Source organism: Poeciliopsis prolifica, unplaced genomic scaffold (genome assembly GCF_027474105.1).
Source record: "Poeciliopsis prolifica strain line A6 unplaced genomic scaffold, Auburn_PproV2 SCAFFOLD050, whole genome shotgun sequence".
Classification (NCBI taxonomy): Eukaryota; Metazoa; Chordata; class Actinopteri; order Cyprinodontiformes; family Poeciliidae; genus Poeciliopsis; species Poeciliopsis prolifica.
In genome coordinates this window covers 2,572,676-2,590,981 of record NW_026562425.1, presented here as the reverse complement: position 1 = coordinate 2,590,981, position 18,306 = coordinate 2,572,676, and the positions used below count along the sequence as shown (strand labels likewise).

At 37.0% G+C, this 18,306-nt stretch overlaps 1 protein-coding gene across 2 annotated transcripts in view; it reads left to right on the top strand.

Annotated features, from left to right (window-relative positions):
- The window catches only part of LOC129378088 (guanine nucleotide exchange factor VAV3-like), a 52,456-nt gene extending 35,242 nt beyond the window's left edge, over positions 1 to 17,214 (top strand). The window contains exons 21-27 of one of the 2 annotated variants that reach the window (XM_055058373.1): positions 979 to 1,044; positions 1,289 to 1,323; positions 1,459 to 1,575; positions 5,887 to 5,974; positions 6,289 to 6,418; positions 13,366 to 13,514; positions 15,095 to 17,214. In XM_055058373.1, the coding sequence (XP_054914348.1) occupies positions 979 to 1,044; positions 1,289 to 1,323; positions 1,459 to 1,575; positions 5,887 to 5,974; positions 6,289 to 6,418; positions 13,366 to 13,514; positions 15,095 to 15,136 (627 nt within the window). In that variant the 3' untranslated portion in view covers positions 15,137 to 17,214. Of the gene's footprint in view, positions 1 to 978; positions 1,045 to 1,288; positions 1,324 to 1,458; positions 1,576 to 5,886; positions 5,975 to 6,288; positions 6,419 to 13,365; positions 13,515 to 15,094 lie in introns of those variants that run through there. The other variant, XR_008608025.1, reaches the window with a different exon arrangement.
- Positions 17,215 to 18,306: the final 1,092 nt, after the last annotated feature.

Here is an 18,306-nt window from a genome sequence, read left to right as displayed (position 1 = left end):
GAAAAACAAACAAAAATCTTTTAAAATTTAGCTAAAATAGGTGGTGGCATAAGTTTGCTCACCCTGTTGAATTAGCACAGATCCTAATTTAGCTATTTTTTATTTTAACCACTTTATAAAATTACTTAAAACTACTCCCACCTATTCCCTGTTCACCATGTACCAGTGTGCTGCAGCTCTGCTAATGACACAAAAACAACCTAACAATACAGGAAAACTGTTGATATCTCATGTTCTCGGCAGGCTCAGCTGTGGAGTCCATGGTTTTCTCAGAACTCCATATTGCAGCTTTAACACATTTTTTGCAAGTTGCCAAATGTTTTTGGAAGATGGCTGCTTTACCATTATAGGTCATAAGCCCAGACTTACGATGATGACAACAGGAGTTTGAATGTGGTGGTTAATTCTGAACACAGCAACGTCCTCAATTAAGCGAGGGTGTGTAAATATTTCATCTTGTTTTTCTGTTGAGTTACACATTTTTGAAGGTGGAAAAGGCACTTTAATAGGTCTACTTTTTATATGTGTTGTATTTGCATTAGAAATAGAGAGGTTCGTTTTAGCAGTAGGTTTTATTTGATACAGAGGAAAGTTTCTGTTGTTTTAAAGAATTACAGATGAGCACATATAACTTGCAATTGCTTTGGGCAGGTTTCCTGAAAAGCAGTTGCGTGTCTTTGGGGTGAGCCTGCGCTCACACTATTTAGGTATTAAAAGACTAGAATACGATCCATTATTTAGTGTTAAAACGAGGCTCTTGTTTTGATGCGGTACAAATCTAACTGCCGGCAGACTTAAAGTGGAACCATAATTAACTCAGGCTGCAAATTAGATGCACTGCTTGTTGTGTGCTAATTGCTGAGGATTTACTGAACCGAGTGGGGGGAGGAGGGTCGAAAAGGGGAGGAAAAAAAGAGGGAGAAAGTTCATCTTAACCCAGACAAATATAATGCAATTAACAACCTGCTGCCATTGCAGGGCAAAATTCTGGCGACAAGCAAGACTGGCTTCTTTCCAAGTGATGCTGTGAGGCCTTCCCCTCGTGTAAGTGTTTGTTTTTTTCCAAATCAATAACAAAATCTAGTGTGATTACAATGTATTCAGTAGATAATGGCTGCTATCGATGTCTGAGCAATGAGATGTAGGACTTAGAATTGCCTTTCTTCACTGAAGAAGACTAATTTTAGCCATCAGATGTGGCTTGAATATCACATTACCTCTAATGACCTCCACCCTTTGTATCGATCGTATTAAAACACAAAATAACCACAATTCCTTTCTCCGCCAGGTTCCAAAACCTGTCGATTATTCTTCCCAGCTTTGGTAAGAAAAAAGAGATTGTGTATGATAACCATAATTCATTTCTGCACTATGTTATTGATTGCTATTCACTGTTTTCATTGTTGTGTCATGAATGGGCCGCGGTGTAAGTGCAGTAGTTGTTCATTGATTGTTCAGGTTTGCAGGGCTAATGGAGAGATACCAGGCTGAGGTGGAGCTCATCGACAGAGGGAACAGCACTTATCTGGTTCGACACCGGAGCAAAGACTGCAACGAATATGCCATCAGCATAAAGTGAGTCACAAGATGGCATTCATCCTATGAAGTTCATCTCCATAAATCCTAATTATTGGATTGAATTAAATTAGATTGGAAACTTTATTAATCACTAGAAATCTGGAGAGACCGTGGAGCATTCTTCACATCTTGTGCAGAGACATAAAAAGCTGACTGTTTATCGGGGTTGTTGGTGTTAAATTGAGGGTGAAACAGAGATAGTACAATACACATTTCTGCGCAAATTAACATCCCAAAATCCCCAAATTTCATCTGTTTCCCTGTGACATTTATCAGTGTTTGCCTGGACGTCATTAAAAAATGGATTCCAATGCAAAAAAAGAAAAAAAAAAACTATTATCATGAAACATGCAACTGTTTGAAAATTCTTAAAACCAAAAGTCTTAGCAAGAGTACAATCCTTACATAACATTTTTCTGAATAAGTTAAAGAAGTTGCCACCTCAATAAAAGTAAACCACATTTTTTTCTTTCTAAAATGCCTTTCATTGAATAAATATGAATGTTAATGCTTACAGGTTACTGATTCATTTGAATGTAAGATGCGCCCCAATACCAAAAATTACCAGGGGGTCTTATTATCCTGCCATTCTGGGTCAGTCTGCCCTTTTGGATTTAGAAGCAGCAACAGTGGATAAATGAAAAAAGCTTACAAAGCCCAATTTGTTATCGTCTCATATGAAAGCTATTACAGAGCAGCAGGTCTTACGACTGCTCTACCTACAAAATAAGGTCCAAGAAGGAAGATTCAGTGAACCACTACAGGATCCCTGCTGTTGCCCATTGTTCATTGATGTGTTGGAAGCAAAGGTGGTGAGATCCCGCAGATGCCATTGTACAGTCATTAAATTGCTGTGGACTTTTACGCCGACCTTAATAGAAAGGTGGTAGATCACACAGTGTGCCTCTGCTTTCTTTTTGGGCTGTAGACCAGTAAAGACATCCATGATGAGCTTTTTCCCTTGCTGAAAGTGTCTTTGATGGACAGGCGAGTGTCAGAACTGGATGAAGCAATGGAACATCAGTGATCTGACCTGATGAATCGTCGTCTTCTTTTACATTGTGTGGAAAGCAGGGGAAAAGATGTAAAAGGAATGGACAGCAAGAAAATGGCAAACTGACAGAGGCATTATGTTAGGCTAAATGATGATCACCTAGAACTATCTCACATCCAGGAGAATGTAGAGATAGGATGACATCTACATTCATGTAGATGCCGTCAAAATATCTACTTGTATATTTTGACAAGTCCTACATATTGTTCTTATAGTGCTGCACTCTCACAGCAGTATTTTTTTTCTGATAGTATCATTATACTGTGGCGACACTTTCCATCAACAGAGACAGAGAGACTGACTTGAGCTTTATGATTTTCTATAAAGATTGCACTTTATAGAAAATCATAAAATCATAAAATGTTTCTATTTTTCTTGTCACTTTGTTGTGACAGTTTAACATGAGACAGTTAATCAATAAAAAATATCTAACTCCTTTGCTTCCTTCCTGTGGTTGTTTCTGATTTGTCGTCGTATATTTCTGCAGATAGCAGTAAGACCGCTGGGAGAAGACAAAGGAGCTTGATTTTTTTTCACTGATTATTTGTCTCTTGTTTTACTGCCTCAACAGTGATGTTTTTAACAAATGTGCAAAATACATATTTTTATGAAATTTACTTACCACAGCTCTAAAGCACACTCATAATAAAATCTGATTGAGCCATGGCATTTTCTTTGATCTGTACATGCACAAAGGTTTCACATTCTGCAGATATATTTTCATCTGCAGTTAGAGTGAGCGATGGCTCGAGAAAGAATTGAATCCCATGCATGCCATATGTCTTAAATTGTAATGTTGAAGAGTTTAAAAATAAGTTGCCTTCCAGTTCCCAATTATTGCCTTGGTCTATCACATAAAATCACAAAATACTGGAGTAAGATGTTCATTTGTAATATAGCTACTTTGTTCCAGTTTCCATGTAAACATATAAGACTCTGGGTTAGTGTATACATTATCAAAGTTGGCTTAGTTCATGCATTTCGGGCAAATGTAGCTTAGAGAAAAAGTGGAAATGAATCGGACGCATTATCCAGCTATGAGTCTCAGACATAAGGAACACTTGATAACTTTTGATGGCACCACTTGATGCACTTTTGTTACAACTCTTAGAAATTCATTTCAAAAGAGGGTTAACAATACCTTTGAATTGTAGATACCACATACAATCCCACAAAGCCCCAATAAAAGGCTGCCTTATCTAGAAGCAAAGTGGCTTCTTGTCTCTCTTTTGAAAAGCAACTTTGTCTCTTTAACTAGTGAACATCTTTCAAGCCACATCAAAGCGTGCACAGTCTTTTATAAGAAATAAAGGCCCACCGAGTCCTCCTGACCTGGCATGACAATTGTGGGAGATTATAACGACGGAGAGAGCACTCTGAAATAGTGTTTGGATGTTAAGACTATTTAGCCAGTGACACACCATTCCAGCCCATTTATTTTTTGGTCAGCTCATGCAGTTACTCATTCCTTGCTTTGATCTAGTGGGCCAGTTTCTGAACAGTCCAATCCTAATTGCTCGTCTCAGTGCTTAAGATCATTATCAGGATGGCTGTTTGAGATAATGGAGCTTTACACAGCAAGCTCTTACCGATCAACTAGAGCTGTTTAATGTCAAACTACACCACAAGTGGTTGGCCTATGAGCATATCTCTGTGTTAAATGCAATATTTCTGTAGTTTCCAGCGATTATAAGACAGACTCTCTTCAGAAAACATACCTTATGTTTCTATTCTTTATACTACAACACATACTGTATAAATAATATATTACCCTTAACATATTTATAATGTATCAAGGAAAACACCAGACATGATGGAACTCTTTTAATGTTTTGCCCTAGATCTTACATGCCTGTCTGTAAAAAAACAAATTAAAACACGTTTGGGTTTAGGCTGTCACCCTTTCCTTAAGTGAACACAGTTTGACTGTGTGTGCCAGTATACTTAGAGTCTTGTTCGTATGTTTTTCAGATGGCTTTTGTTATAATTTACAATATCTGCTCTGTTTTTTTTTTACATAACTCTGTAAGTAAGAAGTCCTTTAACATATTTAACTGTGAACATTATTTGTTCTAAGTAAAACATCAAACTAATAGAGCATGTAATTGGAACATTATTGTAGTTTTAGTCCTGGACTTTTTTTTTTTAAGTCTTAATGTATAAGATGTTTTGCAAAAAAATAATACATATTAGATAAAATTATATTTCTATAGGACTTTTCACAGACATACATCACAAAGCGAAAATAATAAAACAAAACATACATAAAGGCCTGTCTAAAAAAAAAAAAACATCTTCAGTTGTTTCTTAGTGTGTGCAGTCTGTGAATCGTAGGGACATTGGGACCAGAACTTCAGAGCCACATATGAAGCAAAGAAACACACACCTGGAAATACAGCACCAAATGACATAAAAGAACATTATCGTTCACTATATAGGAAGCAATTAGCTGTTGCAACTCTTGGTTCTTGGTTCTTGGATTGTTCACATATAATAAAACATGATTGTGTTCAAAATGATCAACCATTTAATTTAGCTTGAATGTAGGAAACATTATTCTAAATCTTAGGAAAACACTTTTACTTCTTAGACAAAAAAGGGAAAAAGTGAGAGTTTGATTATCATGACCTTAATCTAATAAGAGAAACAGAAGACACACCAGTATGCATCTTCCCACGGCTGTAAAGCACATGATCAACACTCCATTACAGCTCCTGGATGTTGGATTGTTTACAAGGCTGTGACTAAGTAATTGCATTAATTTGTTTTTTTTTTCTTTTGTAGTGACAAATGTATTATAATAAAAACATATTCTATACTGCGGTGATGAGTGCCAAATAAATAAACATTATTAATTGAATTGTAGGAAATTGCTTTGTAATCCAGCGAGGAAAAAAATGTATTCACAGAATATGCTCTTTGGGTAATTGGTTTATGACATAGAATTTTGCTAATATCTCCTAAGTGGCATAAAATCTTATGAATAAAGTACCAGTTTCTAAATAATACATTAAGAACGTAGCTTTAAATACATAATTAGTGGGTAAAATTGATGAGGCCTACGACACTTTACATATTTATCCAAAGAAAGAAATATACTTTTTTCTATTCAGTTTGTTATGCAAACATACTTTCCTGCATGACAACCAACTAATCTCTCAGTCCGCCACTCTTTATGGTTCACCTTAGAGACCAAACGGAGGTAAAAGCATGTATAGTTGATTATCCGTCTATGTCCTTGTCACCCTCCACAGGTTCAACGATAAAGTCAAGCACATTAAGATTCTGACCAAGGATGGATGCTTTTACATCGCTGAGAGTCGCCTGTTCAAGACTGTGCTGGTAACGGTTTTGACTTTGAATGGATTTTGTTTAATTTGGTCCCACAGAACTCCGTAGCATTAATGGGCCGGGTTGTTTTGAGCAGCTAAGATATGTGATTAGCAAATATTTGCAGCATCTGCCCGTAATAAGATTTTACATAAAAAATATAAATATATCATCATGAGTCAACATCAAGATATTTTCAAAATCAAAATATCTTGATCAAAATCAAAATCAGCAGTGTATTCCTTACTACCTAAACTTTGGTGCAAATATAACCCAGACTTTTCCCCCCTGTCATTGAGGTATTTTCTTGTGCTTATCTCACACAGGACTTGGTGGAGTACTATAAACAACATTCACTGAAAGAGGGATTCAGCAGCCTTGACACCACTCTGCAGGTTCCTTACCGAGAACTGTCCAATGGAAACATGCCTAAGGCCATTACCAAGGTTGGCAATGGTGAGTCTGCTTCACAAACATCCAGGCTCCTTCTGTGACACTTTCTGCTTGATAGGTGGAAACACTTCATGCTCAAATCATATCTTGAGCCGGTTATATCTGAAAGACATTCAAAGCAAAGCTTTTGTTTTGACCTGCTTCCAAGACCAGCATTTGTAGCTTTTGCTATACAAAAAAGAGATCAGATAAAAAGGAAAAAGGTGATTTTTGTTCTTTTTTTTTCTTGGAAGGCTGCTTACCTGCCAACTGTGTATAACAGACACAGCCTGTGCTTCATTCTTTCTATGTTATCACGTAGAATAGATAGAAGAAATTGTTTTATGAAACAGTTTGCTCACATCTCAAACCACAATCTTAACTTTTTTTTTTCAATCTTTCATTCTTGGGAAGATGAGATAATATCTGTCACAATGTGTAAAACACTAAAATTTATAAAGTAGTTGTTTTTTTTAGCAAGATAAGATCAGATTGGATCCAGAGTATTTAAATCTTACAATGATGACTTCCCTTTAATAGATTTCAAATGTATTCTCTTGGGTAACCTTTCTTATTTTACTTAATTATCTTCCCATTTATAAAGTTATTGATTTCATTTCACCTGTCATGTCATTGTTCCCTTAAGCAAGGCATTTAACCCCAAGTTGCCCACTGAGCTGCAGTTTGCTGAGTGAATGTTGTGAGTCTGGTTGAGTGAATGTTATTCTAAGTTGAAGCACGTTGAGTGTTCAATATGAGTAGAAAAATGCTATACCAGATCAGGCAAATTATAAAACATTCAGCAGATGAAATGCACTGGGAACACTGCACATTCTTTTGCAAATCAAATAATGAAAAAAAAAAAAATATATCAAGTTTGTTCTTACTTTGGAAAAAGTGAAGAAAAGTGAATTCTGGGATGTTCAAAAAAATTGTAGTGTATGCATTTATCATAAAAAGTCAAACATTTACTGTATAAATGAAAAAATAGCTTCCTAAGTACTCCATACAATTGTTGCTTAGAGTTTATCAATTTCTGAAAACTATGAGCAAATATAGATTTCTGCATCCATAACTCTAGATTTCTTGGTTTTGTCTAAGAAACAGCATGTTTGGTTTTGTATTCAGATTTGGGGACTTTTTTTTGGTCTGAAATAATGAGGCTACACACTTACTGGTGTGGTGGGTTCATTGCCTTGTAACAAAACATCATTTCAAGGTTGTTTCTTCTTCAACGTAAGGCAACATGACCTCTTCAAGTTTTTGATGCATTCAAACTGACCCATCATCTTTGGTATGTGATAAATTGCCCTGAAACACTAGCGTGAAAAACATCCCACTTCACAAGTGATGGGTTTGGAAGGACACAATTACAGACAAGGAGGGAAGCAAAAAATGAAAGTTTTAATAATTGAGAGAGAACTTAAAGAAATCCAAGGGACAAAGTCTAAAAAAAAATCCAAAAGGAAACTTGAAGCAAAGATATCCAAGAACTGAGAAGAGAAACCTGGAGCACAGAGGGTTGACAATCGAGCAACCAGAGTGAGAGCAGCTAAAAGAGAAAAACAGACAACAGAGCGGATAGGAATGCTATGAATGGCAGAACACAAGATAAACACACAGAGACCAGAAACTGAAAAACAATACAAAAACAGAACAGAACATCACAAAAAAGACCTCAAAGCCAATAGGAGAAAGAAAAACTCAAACAGCAGGGAAAGTAAAGAGAACAGAAAACAGAAAGATCTGGAATAAATCAGGAAACAAATCAGTAAGTCAGGACTACATCTCTAGATACATGGAATTTCAGCATATAAAATAATGAATAGAAAGTTTGACATATCATGATGCCTCAGCCACCATGCTTCATACAGTATTCTGGATTAAATTCAGTATTTTGTGCCACTTGGCAGACTGCTAGTCTATAAAATGTTGCACTGTTTCTCTTTAGCCCAGTTAATGTGTTTTTTGAGGATTTGTAACCCACTCAGAATGTAATTTTAAAAAATGGGACCTTAGGAGGGTTTCTTGCCAATATTCTACATTTATATACAGTATATGCATCTAATTGCTACCTTACTCACTGGCATTGTTGCAGTTGGAACCGTACCAAACCCCTTAACCATGTACGTTTATCTTTGCTTGCTCCCACGACTCCTTACTCTAGCTAATCCTCCCTACTAAGTGTTTCTTTGAGTAGACTTTATTTTAGCAACTATTTCAGTGAAAACACTGAGTTTTGGCAAAGTAAATTATTTGAATTTCTTTCTTAGACAGGAACCCAGTTCCTCCATTATTATTATTATTATTATTATTATTATTATTATTATTATTATTATTATTATTATTATTATTATTATTATTATTATTATTATTATTATTATTATTATTATTATTATTATCATCATCATCATCATCGTCACAGTTCTGACACTGAGTTTTCACTGAAAACTGATTCTACACCACTCCTAAGAACAAAATTGGTCTTGATAAATATTGCTTTTAAGTTTCTGGAGATTCTCAAAGTTTCTCTTTCAAGTTGGGCCTCGGGATTATTTTGTTTGTTTCCTAAAATTTATTACGTTCAACTGTGACCTATAAATTATTGAGGCAGAAGAGTTTGTAAAACTACAAATTATTGATACGTCCTAAAAAGGAAAAAACAGAACATAATGTCTTAGCTTCAAAAAGCTAGTACCTCTACAATCTCTCACTTCATCAAAACTAATCCAACATTTATACATTATAATCTCTGCCAAAAAAGTGATCGATCTGGTTCGTCTTAGACTGCTATTGTTTCAATATCCCTTTGTTTCTGCTGCCATTTTCTTCATTAATAAAAGGGAATGAGATGCATATAGGAGTAAGGTAATATAGAAAATAAGGGACTGAGCTAAAAACAATGGAGGGATTGGGAAGCTTACTGACGGATAAATAAAAAGGAGCCTGAGCAGCTCACCAGTCTTGGCAGGGAGGTCCCAGTTAGGGCTAAGCGCCTTAGGCAACCACCAAGAGCCTGCTACTCCAAAACGTCACACTCCGAACTCTGCTTAGCTGCGAGATGGCTTCACAATCTTACTGACAGTACATGACATTTCACTTGGGCTGGCTCCAGCAACGGGGAAAAAAAACAGTGTGACAGCCGCCTGCTGACATACACCTGGGGGAATACCCTGGGTCCAACGGAGGGACCACAACGCCTTTCACAAAACTGGGAAAAGTTTGCAAATGTGATCTAATTTAGATGAGCGGGAGCCAGCTGGAGGTAAACTGTCTTAACTTGAAGAGAGATGCATGTGTAAACAACCAGGAGCCAAGGCGAGCAGATGAGCGCTGAAACAAAGTCAGAGTTGGGCCTTTGTGTCTTTTTGGATGTAAAATTCTGCTGCATCCTTGTCCCTTTGCTTCTTTTGGCAAAGTCGGTCTCAGAGCGCATGGAGCTTCAAAGCATCTCTGTAAGAGGTGCTTTTGTGTTCTGCTGCCACTCACAGCACTACCTTCTCTCATGAAACCTTGACAGAGCCACGGCTGCCTCTGTGCTTTGCGGGGTGGATTATTATTGCCTTAAGTCGTCCACCCCCGTCGACGCAGTAGTGTGGGCACTGTATTCTCTGGCAGGTAAACAGCCTCTGTGGAGCGATAGATGTCATGCAAAAGCAAAATGATAATAAAAAAAGGGTTGACTCTCAAAACAAGGTGCTGCATAGCAATGAAGAGGGAAAAATGTGTGACTGAGCAAACATACACAAAGATTCAAAACTACAAAAACACTATAAGATATGAATAAAAGTCGTTGGGGATTCCCCTTCAAAAAGTTTTAATTGTGACTGACTTTTTGCTTGTCATTGTCTGTTTGTGTTAATGCTGGGACCAGAAAATGATTTGCTGTGTAATGATCATTAAATATCTGCCTGGAAACAATATGTCTTATCCACAGGGTTTTCTGGTTGTATTTCTTTGATGAAAATCTTCAAACCAATAAATCAATTCTTTAAATATGTTGGAATGATACTAGTACCAGGTTTGAGACTTGATTTAATTTAATAATCAAATTGAGAGGTGCACAAATCATAATTTTCATGCAGGCCAAAATGTTTTGTTTTAGATTTCATCTGACTTGAGTACCTTCTCCAACACATTTGCTGTGTTGATTTGAATGTTTTCAACATTAACTTTCTTCTTTCCAAACTTAGTTAGCCCACATTCTTTCACCTGAGCTGTGAATCTCTGCAGCCCCTCCAGAGTCACCATGGGCCTCTTGGCTGCTTTTGTGATTGGAGCTATGGGGATTGGTTTTAAGCTAATGACTTGAACAGAGCTCTGTGAGACATGTTGGTTCATTAATATTCTCTAACATTAATGAGGGCTTCACAGAGCATCTGGATTTATACTGGGATTTTACTTCACACAGGTATATTTACTAGGTTGCTTTGTTTTAGTATTTGCTATAGTGTACCTTCTGAAATGACCTGTCTGAGTTTTTAGACATGTCCTAGTCAAACCACCAATCTTGACCACATTCATTTGGTTCTGCTCATCCAGATTGAAGCTGAACGGATTGTTGATGCCAACAGATTATCAAGATCTCCCAATCCCTAATAATTTCATATTCTTGTAAAAGCTATCCATGAATCTTTCGATATGTTTTATTTTTGTTCCACTGATGTAGCCCTGTCAAATTATTGGTCTCCCTGATGTGTCTGCTTAATACCTATTCTGAAATGAATGAAATGTGCCTCATAAAGTGACAGTTTTGTCTGATGGCTTCACTGTTTTGCCCATTTCTCACACAACACTTGAGCTGTATTTTCTTTTTCCTTGTATTTTTGACTTTGACAACTTTTCTGCTTTCTCCTCTCCTCTCCGCCGTCTCACACACTCTTTCTGTCAAACTTCTGTTTACTTTGCTTATGTTTTCTCTCTTTGCTCCCACTACGGACTGAACCTCCCGCTCCCCATACCCACCTCCCACTTCCCCCACTTCCTCCTCCATCTTTTGCTATGTTTCTCTGTAGTTCCTCCTGGCGGCTGCAGCTTTGTTCCTCCCTCCTTCTCGCCTTTCTGGTCAGGTACAGGTGCAGCTTTTCTGCTTGTCTTTGTCTCTTTTGAGCTCATATTTTGGTGATGTTGTTGCCCATATTTCAGAGTTTATGAGGCGTAACTGACTTCATTTATGACATTTTAAGTAAGATATTAATACATCTGAATGAAGTAGAACAGTTTATTTCTGCCAAAAAGTGTCTTTATTTATATTATTTCTAGTTAATATAAAAAAATAAGATTAATCACACACAGTGTGATCAATTTGAAACTTAATCAGAATTTTTAAAATTGACAATAAAGAGGATAAGCCACTGACAGTTCACAGCGTGCTGCATGCAAACATATGAATGGAAAGAACTGTGACAGAAAGAGGTGCACAAGCAATAACGTCACCCTTAAAAGGCCTGTAAAACAAACCCAATTTAATAATTTACTGAAGTATGAATCAACTCATACAAAGTATGAGTTGGTACTTCTAGAGCCACACACACACAGGTATCCAGGAAATGGCCTGCAAGTGTTGCATTCCTGCCATTAAGCCACTCTTGAACCAAACGTGACTGTTTTGTGCCTCTGCACTCTTTCTCCACAGTCTTCAGATGCTGTCTCTGATTCAGGGATGGCTTAACATACGGAGTGGCAGAGTTGCAGGCCAAAGTCTAGATACATGTGAGTGGTGGCTATGGTTGTGCATTTTTTTCTACCACACTTTGTCCTTCCACTCAACCTTCCATTGACATGCTTAGATTCAACAGGAAGTAAAAAGGAAGCTTTCAAGCAAGGATCTTATGCAGCTTGTTCTCCTTGTGAATAGTGTCAGTGACTGTCTGTTATGTAGGTCATTTAACATTTCTGTCTTAAAAAAATGTTTTTGGTGTTATAATATATTACATTTTCTGAGAAACGTAGTTTTGGGTTTTTAGGAATAAATGCTTAAAATATCTCAGTTTGGATGTAATGCAATTTGTGATGTATTTTCATTTTTTTAGTTGAATCACTGAAATAAGTTCATTGTTTAGTAGTACTGTGTTATTGATAGTAGTATAGATACATCACCGTGTTTTCCATCGGTGTTACTACTGCATCATGTCCCATAACGTCAGTACAATAAAGACAAATCAGAACATAAATTAGTGATTTAAATTTATGGCAGATGTTGCTGTTCTGTCTCCAGTTTGTTTTAGAGTGACTTTAAAGTGGCAAAAAGGAATGAAATTACATGTGTGCATTTTTACTGGTCATCGGTCCAAGATATTTTGAAAATGAAAATTGGTTGAATTTTATTGAAATGTCAGGTTTGGTGGAAAGAGTCCAGAAATAGTGAAGAAATGCATATGCAAATGCACTGCAATACCGAACATATTATCATGTAAATTGTATTTGTTACATGGTGAGTGCAAATCCTGTATAGGTGCATATTTATTTGATGGTAGGAGCACCTGTCATCTTACATTGTGCCTCTGTGTGTCCTTGGGAGCAGATAGGCTCCTTTCGTCCAGCGTATCTTCACAGCTGTCATCTGTATTTTCTCTGATAAGGCAGAAAAACCTTTCCATATCCGTGTTCACATGCGACACAAGGCCTGACCTGCACGTGTAAGGAAGAACGTTGTTTATCCTGATAAGGGAGGATGCATTACGTGAACTGACTTCAGGATTAACTTTTAATAAGTTCACCACGAAGCCACAATAACCATGACCTCTGAACTATACAACACTGGGTCCCAACAAGCTGGCCTGGTGAAGATGTCTCCAGGCATACCAGGCAACCGGAAGTTCTCTTCTAGTTTTTATTTACTTCATATTTCAGCATGACTTGAGTCTATCTGGATTCCAAACATCTGAATTATTTTGGGATTGCTTTGAAAGTGAAAAGTGATTTTTTGACAGTGATTCACAATAAAATAACAGGATCTTTCCATGTCTCAGTTATTTCTCCCAGGATCGTCGGTTTTGCAGTGGCACGTTACGACTTCTGCTCCAGAGATACGCGGGAGCTCTCTCTGCAGCAGGGAGACGTTATCAGGATCTACACCAAGATGACCAATGGCTGGTGGAGGGGAGAGGTAGATGGCCAGGTCAGTTGCCTCTGCTTTTGATTAAACAGTTTTGAATTTAGCCTATTTCATATTGCTTTCTTTATCTTTTGCTAGAGAAGGGAAAGATAAAAAAAAATGTAGTCATTTTTTTTGTTTGTTTTCTTTATCTCTTATGTCATCTTACAAGTGAAATGAAATGAAATGTTTTCTTGAGTGAGAAAACAAAAGCATTTTCTTCAATATAGCTAGAGTAGGAAGCTTAGCTAATTTGTACGTCTGATTTCATCACTATTACTAGCAACACTGGAAGTATTAGTATGCTCTCTGGTTGTACTGAAAATGTTCCTTTCTTCACAAGAAAATGTTTGTAAAAGAGTAAAACAATCCATTTTCTCATTAATAGCCTAAGGGCACAGTGCTGACTCGCTCTACATCACAGAAGCTCTTCTGAGTCCTGCAGGTTTTGGAAAGGGGTTTTCTACACAAATGAAATGATAAAATCATAGCTCAACTGCTCAACTTAAAGTCTAAAAATGCGTCGTAAGATATCTATTTTTGTTCAACAGAACAAAAATAGATATCTAGATCATTTCGTAATGATTAACCGCTATGCATGGGTATTATTTTAAAAGAGAAATTTACACACCTGTTTCAAACTAAGACGAAAAACACACGCTGTGCTCTAAGATGGTGATACCATCAGGATTAACAACATTGCTCTAAAAACGATTTGCCTCTCACAGATTTCTTCTGTTTTGTACACAAAAAAACAGCTTGAAATTATAAGTTCATTTATTAAGAGGAAAAGATTATCAAAATCAACCTGGCCCAATGTGAAAAAGTAATTGCCCCTTAATCCTAATACAAAGTCTAAAATTTATCCACTCTGTTGATATTTAGGCAGTTGGTTGGTTTCCTCTCATTAACTCCCTCACTTCCTATATTACTCCTTATCACATTTATTGCTGCTAATGTCTGTTGTGAATGATCTGATAATGTCTGAGCAGTGGTAAAATCTCTCAGAAGTGGATAGGGACTCTTCTATCTGCATTAGTGGATCATTAGTGGACTCCCCTCAAGGAGCAGATGTGTCTGGACAGCTCCCAGTTTAAGAAAATCTCCCAAAATGCATTGTGAACAGCAAAATCAGTGCCCAGAGAATGTGCCCAGAAAAGGAGATGCTGAGGGGGGATTCTGATCAGATGTCCCAACCACCTCAATTGAGTCCTTTTGATTTGGACAAGCAGTGTCTCTATTTTGTGAAAGAACTGTGTCGGTAAGTTCTTAATAATGGCAGTTCAAGTGAGCAGTAATATCACACTGTATGTTTATCGCCTTCCTTTGCGATGTGTTAATTTGCACAAAATTGGGAAAATGTGAACTGATCGCTCAGAGCGAATTTTAATACCAGCTGTGAATGATCATTGTGAAGCCTGTCTACTTACATTACTGCCTAAGTAGGATTCCTGTCAGGTCTGATTTTGTTATTCCAAAAATAATAACTGTGTTTTTCTGTGACCTGAGATTTATCATATAAAAAGATCAAATTTTCAAGATTCTTTTTGATTAGTGTAACTTTTACCTGGTGCCTGATTCTTTTCTGTTCTGCTGTTTCTCAGGTGGGCTGGTTTCCCTCAACTTATGTGGAAGAAGAAGACTAACTGTATTCGATGATAAGTGAAAGTTGGCGACGTGCAATGACGGCCACGCTCTTTACCTTTGCTAAGATCTTTCCCGGATAAAACCAGTACATAAAATGAAGCGATGCTGCCCTTTAAGATCTTCTCTGGGTCGCTGGTAGACTCTCACATGAGAAGGAGGAAAAAGTTGGCAAAATGGAGATTCCAGAGATGTCGTGCAGGGTTGTGGTTCTGTCTGCTTTCTCTGTTCCCTCTCACCTTCTCTTATTATTGATCACTGTTTTGGCTGTGGTAATACCTGCTTTGGCTGTCATCATGTTTCGACACCTGGAAGGTTCAGTCGTCTAGCCGAAGTGCAGATCCTGCTGACAGTGCGCCGCCCAGGTACTTCCCCCAGGCATGAACTCAGCTGCTGAGGCGCTTTGACCGTGGCAGGAACACAGGATTCCTCACTGCTTCGCTTTTTGTTTGTGTTCAGCTTTTTTTTTAAAAGATTTGTTTTATTTCCTTCTCAAATCTTCAAAAATCCTGGACAGATTTGAACTTTCATTTGTTACTCTCCCAGACTCTTTAACATTATTCTTCTTTGAAAAGAATTATGAAATATTTCAGTATTATCGCTCGCTAGACTCTGTTTGACATGAAGAGGAAGGATGCCTGTTTGGAAAAACTCGTAAAAAGGATACATTTCCACCAGAATATGGGGCTAAAATTTCAGTTCTAATAATTCCTCCTGTATAGAACAGTTTAAATGGTTTACACCTACAAAGCTTCTGTTTAAACCTGTGCAGCTCTACATGTCACACATTCACACACCAGCAATGCGCATGGTCGCCATTTTCAGGAACAGAATTTCAAATCCACTCCAAGGACAATTGCACCCATTGAAGGAATAGTGAACGATTGCACTCACAATCATTCACTCACAATCCACTTAACTTCTGACATGTGATAGGACGGTGCTTTAAAAATACTTTTTAATATGCATTTATTAATGAAAACTTCTATCCACAAACACAATCAAAGACAAAACAATGCAGAATAAGTGGGTGATGTAATTAATGGTACAATCTCATATCTCACTGTGGAAACCTGAGTCCTTTGCATTCCAAAGATTTTAGTGTTTACCTCAACTCTTCTTACTTTGAAAATGAGTGATTCAAGGATGATGTAACAGCTGTTCACTGTGGAGCAAAGTAGCACAAGGGCGTCAAAGTGATGAATTTTCCTTCAAACGCCAACGACCCGCTAACCATGTGTGTGACATCAATATTTAATAAAAGCTTTCAATTCAAATTGTACTTTTGAAATTTTGATTGGCAATTCTTTTCTCCTTTTAAGACAAATGTGATATTGCATTAACAATGCCACTGCAGTTGCATCACAAATCCCAGCTGGGTTGGAGACGGTTGTGGAGGAGCGGCAGAGAACTGGCGGTTCTCAAATACGGCTAAACAAGCAGAAGAGACAGACACCTGAAAGCAATTATGCTGCATAGAGGATGGTGCTGCAAAGTCTTGTTTACTCTCTAATTTCCAGCGTCTCGTTCTTCTAGCAAAATACTACTTTAAAATAGTACTTTAGTAAATTAGAACATCATGTGTCAGTAATTTTAAAAATGACACTTATTTATTAAACTGATTCATTACTCACAAAAATATTTATTTCATGTTGTTTTCAGTTCAAAGCTGGATATTGTTGCACAATTTTTGGATCCAAACATACAATCAATGAAGCAGAAGTAACATATTTACAGTCAACTTTAACTTTTTCTAATTTTGCCACAAAAAGCTATAAAATTCGATCTATTTGATGTGATTTTATGCGATAAAACAAAGCAAATATAAAATTAAACAGTGGAAACAAAATGCACACATTAGGACATTTTTGTGATATTTTAGAGCGTTGTTTTACATCTGAAGGGTTATAAAGGCTAGGGAAAAAGCAAAAAATCAGGTAAAAATATAATAAATTTCACATTGGGTTTGTTTATAAGACAATAATCCAAAGTTTGAACATCTCAAAGAGAACGTCTTTTGAAAACAGAAACAATAAAACAGGATCACAGAAACACAAAGAAATATTTGCTGTATCACACATATCACACATATTACAGTACAGCTTACTATAAGAAATAAGGATACATTGTGTTGGCTTTCTGTTAATACATTTTATCATGTATTGAGTTTTTTCATGAGTTTTCTTTTTTTTTATGAAGTAGTAAAAAAACTCAAACAGTTTTCTTATAGCAGTATATTTCATTGGATCGCATTTTAAAGACTTTTATATAGTCTTTAACGCCTTTGCCTTGTACTTTTCAGGCATTGAAGCTTCCCAGTATTGGTGTTCTTGTAATATTAACTGTTCCTCTGCTGCTCCGCTACCTTCCTAATGATCAGACTCTGGAGAGAAGGGCTCTGTTGTGCTATAACAGTGAAACTTGCCATCAGAAAGAGGCAGTGCAGCTAGTTTAATACGCTTTCTCTCCTAAATCTTCCTGCTCCAGTCTTAGGCAAAGAAGATAAAAGACTGCAGCACAGATGTTCAAAAGCAGCCAGAGAGGTGCAGCTGTATAAGTATGCAGGAACATTGTTCACAAGGATGGACGTTTGTGCAAAGGTATGCGTGTGAGAGAGCCAAAGGCCAAGGAGTAAAAGGTGGTCCTGCTTTCTCTTCATCTGTGTAAATGATCTTCTTAGCATCGCTGTCTGCCAGCCATACGCCCTGGATCTTTGTACGAAAGTTAAACAGGGATTTAGAGAAAACTGGAGCTGCCCTTACAGTAAATGCTCTCAATCCCTCCCCAAAGAGCTTGGCTCTGCAAAAGACTTTATTTTTTTTAGATTTATATTCAACTACTGAGTTGTGACCACCAGACACTCTGCAATGTTTTTCCAAAAAATGGATTAGTTTGGCGTGAATTACATTGTTTCAACTTTGACATTGTTTGAGTAAGAAAATATCATTGTCAATGATGTTGTATGCAGAGCATTTAGTTTATATTTCAGTGTAGGTATTACAATGGTATTCATGAAAACCTACTTTTCAACTGCTTTATAGCAATTGCGAAACTTGAACCTCTTACCTTCCAGTTTTTTTTACCTGAAAAACTTATTCAATGCATTCACTGTACATAAATTTAAGGCATTGTCTTGTTAAGTGTGTCCCGGTCGCTTGTCAATCTTTTCCTG